This window comes from Cervus elaphus, chromosome 28 (genome assembly GCF_910594005.1).
Source record: "Cervus elaphus chromosome 28, mCerEla1.1, whole genome shotgun sequence".
NCBI classification, from domain to species: Eukaryota; Metazoa; Chordata; class Mammalia; order Artiodactyla; family Cervidae; genus Cervus; species Cervus elaphus.
Window position 1 is genome coordinate 30,270,478 of NC_057842.1, and position 6,000 is coordinate 30,276,477.

The 6,000-nt window shown below is 44.4% G+C and overlaps 1 protein-coding gene across 4 annotated transcripts in view; it reads right to left on the reverse strand.

The window, feature by feature from the left end:
* Positions 1-3,975, reverse strand: part of NKAIN2 (sodium/potassium transporting ATPase interacting 2) — a 1,116,125-nt gene extending 1,112,150 nt beyond the window's left edge. For 3 of the 4 annotated variants that reach the window (XR_006338407.1, XM_043890316.1, XM_043890318.1), the window contains exons 1-2: positions 3,845-3,975; positions 3,577-3,768 (exon numbers count right to left, since the gene is read on the reverse strand). Coding sequence is in view for 3 of the 4 variants with exons in the window: in XM_043890316.1 (XP_043746251.1) it covers positions 3,577-3,630 (54 nt within the window). In the remaining variant the exon portion in view is untranslated. Of the gene's footprint in view, positions 1-3,576 lie in introns of all 4 variants that reach the window. The other variant, XM_043890317.1, reaches the window with a different exon arrangement.
* Between the last annotated feature and the right edge of the window lie 2,025 nt (positions 3,976-6,000).

Sequence of the window (6,000 nt, forward strand, 5' to 3'; positions counted from 1 at the left end):
ACACACATGTACTAATCTAATTGTTAGTTGCACCTGCTCCAAGTTAGCAATACTTCATAGAGCACATGGCAAGAATGGCATTTTCAAGTGTTAATCTGTTCAGTGTAAATTTGTACTTTCTTTCAAAAGTGTATGACACATGGGCTTTGCATCATATAGGAGTCTGAGGTACAAAAATGTGGGCGGTTTAGAATTTCCTTACTTGAAAGCAAAGCTGTCTTTTCAAACTAAAATAAATCATGCTCCTCCAGATTAGAGCTGATTTTTCACTGAGAACTATCTGAGATATCTGAGTGTTTTTTCAACATTTACATAAAGTACTTTTTGATTCGACCAAACACTGAAGAAAAATAGCAGAAGCTCTTTCACAAACTGCTGAAAGCTGTAAATAAGAAGTTAAATTGTTCTCGTCCTGTACCACCATAACCATTCTGCAGAATCACTGATGCTTTTGGTAACTATCTAACATCTTCAGTTTCTGAGCATTAAGGACAGAGATGATCAAAAGAAAATTACCTTCTTCAGATTATGAGCTTAGACTCTGGATTCTGCAAATGCAGCAAATCTGTTTCCAGAGCTCACACCCCCTTTTCATAAGACTCACCCTGAAATCTGAAGGTGGAGTAATCATACAGCTCAAAGATTTTAGTGAATGATATATACAGATATGTTTTTCATAAAATGGAAGTTTTGTACTGAATTTCTATAGCATGAGATTCTAATTTCTTGTCTTATGAACTGATTTCCAGATTTTTCAAAGAAGATATGTTTATCCAAGCTTGTCTGCCAAACATAAAATTAAATGCACATTTAGCATAATTAAAAACAAAGATATAGAATCCTGACAGGTAAATTTCTCCACACCCTTTGTCTCTGTCCTTCACTTGTTAAAGGATCAGAACACTGTGTATATACTCTGATAACATACTGATAAATGAAGCTCTCATCTCCTACTAAGTTTAGTTTCAAGTTTATGTAGACATACATAGTCCTTAAAGCCTAGTTAAAACACACTCTACTTACAGAATAGGAGACAAATGTTTCTAGAAAGTTAATAGTTACTTAACAAAGAAACTTAATCAAGTTTCTATCTTAAACAATTTTTGGCTTCAATTAATTTTAATAAATCTAAAATTTTCTGCACAGCTACAAAAAAGCCCAAATGTTACTACAATAGACACTAAACACTTCAGAAGTAAACAAAACTTGGTGAACTGTTGTGTCAAACAATGTTACATTCTGGAAATCTGGCTATATATAAAACAAACTTTACTCATAATAGCTCAAAGATACATCAAGTTTTCAAAAATCTATCAAGAACAAAGGAAACATAAGCACCCACCTACTGTGTGTGCGCACATGCCGCTGACCCCCAGGTGCATGTTCTCCCAGTGTTTTGCAACTATTTGCAAAAGAATTATTTTATTTAAAATTAAATACTATATTTCTAAGAGGCAACAATTAACAGTAATCTCTTGAGTCCTTTAAGGGTGATCATTTCACCCTATCAAACCAACTGGGTGTTCTTCGTCCTTTGTTTTTTTCTTCTGCATCTGCATTAACATGGCTGCTAATTATATTAGTCTGGTGGCACATAAAGTCTGAATGGGAAAAATCACAAGATTCTTACAGAGCTTAAATACCTCTTAGGATTCAAATGTACACTTGCTTAAACACTTTTATATCACAGCTACTTCTATAGTGTTAGAGAACTTAGCTTAGATTCAGAATTTCTGTTTCATAAGGAATGTAACACCTTTCCAATACACCACTGCATATATGCATGCACACAAATAAGCGTGCGCACGCACACACACACACACACACACACCCATTTAGCCATATTATGCTACTTTGTATAATGAGCTTCCCATTTGTATATCTGTGTTTTTCTAAAACTGTTTAAGTTCTTGAAGAGTTTGTATTCATCACACAAAGTGCCGTATAGATCGAATGACTACATTAACCATAATAAAGCCTAAATGTTAGCTAAACCACATTTTAGAATTCAAAATTGAAAAGAGCATAAAAATGCTCTTTCACACCCACTCATTCTCACAGCTTCATATGCTTTTACACAGTGAATCAGCAAATGTATTCTTTTCTGAATCATATATGAACTTAAGAATGTTTTGAAAATGTTTATACAGTTTGGCATACCTGGCCTTACTGGTAGTTTACCAAAGTAAGCTCTCTAGTTGTTCTGATCAGCTTTATCATTAGTGGTAAAACCTTTAATGCATAACTTAATTGAACATGTGGTACAGAAAAATAAACTGTTTTACAAGTAACTAAGAAAATGTAACAATCTTAAAATTACAGTTCCATCTTCTTTTTCTTACAACCCAGTGCATAAGTAATTCACAGACCAAAATATACATCATCAGATAACTTTCCTGGGGAATAAAAACATCCTTGAGATAATATACGACTAAAAGCACTCCTTCAGCTAAATATTAAAGAAAACCACCACCACCACTCATGAGCTTCATGACAACTGATAAACAGTGAGGAACACATCAGTTTCAATAGAAAATCCTTACTCTTTTGATTATTGATTGGGCTCTCAGAAATCTCCAGTCTTGTAGTTCTTTTAGCCTTTATGAAACAATTGTTGGAAATGTGAATGGCTATTCAGATGAACTTATACTTTCCAAGGAAAGCTGTTGGTAACAGGAGCAAGCAAGTACTTCCTACCTCAAATTAACCAGTAGAAGTGGTTTATTTTTCACCTCTAAACTATCCTCAACTCCTCCTCCTATCGCCCTTAAGGAATTTAAATTCAGAGACATGACGTTTTCCTCTATTGGCACCTTGCCTCTTTGAAACTGTACAACATTCCTCAAGAAGTATATATAATTCTCCATCCCATGGGATCAGACAACAGTATCTATTTCAGAAGCAATTACATACATAATGTAAGATACAACATTTTTTCTTAGAATTGTTTGTATCAATAATAAGTGTGATTTCAGGGCTACTGGTTCAGTCTATAGCAATGCTGTTGCTCATCCAAGTATTTCTCTTCAATCTACATACTTTTAAAACTCAGTGTATCCTGTAGATCAGACTGCTGTAAGGATACCATCTGCACTACACAGTGGTTTGTTAGAGCCTTATACTTATCAGACAATATATTTCTTGAAAAATAATACAGGTCAATGAAGAAACAAAGATATTGCAAAAATTTATAGAAGAAAAGTTAAAAAAAATCTCCTATTTCTGTTTTAACACCTGTATAGTAAATTGCATGTGACTATCACGTTGTTACATTAATAGGAACGCAAAGCATAAAAGAACAAGAGCTACCTCTTGCTTTGCTTAAAGAAATTAAAGACAAGTTTAACCCGAACCTGCCAAACTGTCCTCAGAAGAAAAGACATAGATGGGGGCGGAAACCCTCACCTCTCCCGTACCCCGCAGCGCGTTTCCCTGAAAGCATGTTAAACATAGGCAATATATCTGTCACCTTTTCTTTTTCCTTCTATTCTAATCAACGGCAGACCTTTAACTGCACCCCCCTGCCCACTGTCTCAACGGAACGTTGCAGAACAAGAGGACCCAAGTGTCACTTACCAGTTGCATGCCACAGATAAAGATAAGCGTGCACCTGCCACCGCAATAACCCATGGTTTCCGAGACCCCGGCCGCAGCCAGACTGTCCCACGTCGGCCACCGTCGAGCCCCCACTTTATCCAATCAGATCGCGGGGAAGGACGGGCAGACCTGCCGAGGGCTCGGGGGCTCCGGGCTGCTGCTGCCAGCGTCCTGGGAAGTGACAGGCATTAGGACCTGCTGGCGCGGCGGTGGCGGCGGCAGCTCCAGCCGCGCCCGCCACACATACCTTCACTCGCTCGGTGCACACGCCGCGCCGCGGGCAGCGCCGCCCGCGGAGACGCGCCCGGGGCCCGCAGGGGCAACAGCAGCAGCCTCGCAGCGCCGCCGCGCCCTCGGGCATCTGGCCGCGAAGTTTCGCCCCCGCCGCTCCCCGCGCCGGCTCGCCCCGCGCACCCCCAGCGCGGCCGCCTCCCGACGCGCGCTCGCCCCGCGCTCTCCGCGCGCCGGCTCCGGGGGCGGCAGAAGCGCGTGCGGGGCGCTGCCCGCCTCCCTGCGCCGCCCGCGGCTCCTCCGCGCCCGGCGCTGCGGGGCCCAGCGGGCGGGGGGCGGAGCGCGGGCCGGGCGGGGGCGTCCGGGCTTCGCGGTCCCGGGCGGCGGCGGCGGCGGCTGCAGCGCGCAAAGATGCGGGGTCCGCGCCGCGTCCTGCAGCGGCGCTGCCCCTCCCTTCGCCCAGATGTGTTAATCCTCCTACAACAAATCCTTCAACCTGCGCCCCGCCGCCCCCTCGCAGAACGTCGATTTCTTCCAGTCCGGCCGGGGCTGCCGCCGAGGGGACCGCTGGCGGCCACGGCGATGGGGACGCTGGGGTCCGCGGAGCGGAGTCCGAGCGGCGTGTCCGGAGCTTGGTGGGCTGGTGTCTGTCCTGCTCCCGCAACCGAGCCCGGAGCACTGCGCGCTTCAGCCGCTCGTGTGCCTGTGTGTGTGTTTGGGGAAAAGGCGACGAAGAGGAGGGTTAGGGACGGAGGACGGGTGATGAAATAGTGCAGCCTGGCATCCACTCCGTCCGGAGAGCCCGCGTTGCAGAAGGCTCGGAGGAGAAGGGACGCCGCGCTTGCCGACGCGCTACTAGCCGCGCCCGGCACCCGGCTCCCGGTCCCAAGGATCTGCAGGGGCCGGAGCGTAGAGAGTTACGGAACAGACCCTGCGCCGGAAAAGGCACAGGGTTGCTTCTGGAGTTGGTGGGAAAACTGGGAACTGGGGTGGGGTTTGTGGGGGGGCGCTCAGGGACGCAGTGAGTTGCTGTAGCTGCTTCAGATGTTTGTTTTCACTCGAGAAATGAGAAGATCTGAGACAGTTTCCGCACTCAAGTATTTTAGCCTCTGGGGCCGTCCCGGTTGGATGTGGATTCCTGGAGGTGGATGCACCAGTCCCGGGTCTGGAACGCCGGCCCAAAGCTGTGCCTCTGCTTCTGTAACCTGCGGAGAGACCCGTTTCGGAGCCCGCTGCTGCCACCTGCGGGTGGAAAGCTGAAGAACAGCGAAGCAGGCTGGCCCAGGTGGCGTCCCCAGGGGCTTGGGTGTTGGGATCCAAGAGTAGTTTGTTTTTTTGTGTTTGTTTGTTTTTTTAATAGCCCTGAGCCACTTGTTAAAGCATTTCTACCTTTCCCAGGAAATGAAGGTGTGGTGTAGAGATCCGCTGAGGTCTGAGTCGTTGGGATGAAGGAAAGAGAATGGTTTAAGAAACTTAAATAGCAATTGTCTTCCCGCATCCCCTGAGGAGATTAAGACTGTTGAGAGCACATAAAGCAAAGAGCTTTCCCTAGCAAATGAAACTTGGCCCTGCGGAGAGAATAGTATTGTGTAGGATAATTTTATGCTTGGAACCACAAATAAGGATCCCAAACGATTGTTTCCTTTGAATAAATATGACATCAGAATGACGAAATAAATTGAATAGGGCATCAGGACCCTAGTCCCAGAAGCCTGGAACTGATTTGTCAGTTGTAGACAGCCAAAAAGATATTTGATTTGTTATATTTATAGCATATGAATATTTTGTTACTATACTGAAATGCCTACTTTTAATTACCCTACTTGTAAATAAACTATTCTCTGGAAAGTGTCTTTCAACGTTTAATTAAATGATCAGAGGCCAATATGTGCTCTTTCCCATGGAAGGGCCTAGCAAGCACAACACTTGGTAAAACTGAAGCCAGAGGTAATTGGTGGAAAAGGTTTCATTCAGCTGTTACTCTGTCTTTATACACAGTTTAGATGACCAGTAGTGGCTGGGAATGTAGGTATTTTGTAGGTAGGTATTGCCAAGCAAAAAGAAAACTGTAAGTTAATACTCTAATGCTTGAAGAAGCTGCTGCCATACTATGAAAAGCATTATGTTACCTTTTAAAATTTATAATTGCAACAGTGTATTTCTGTGGGGTCA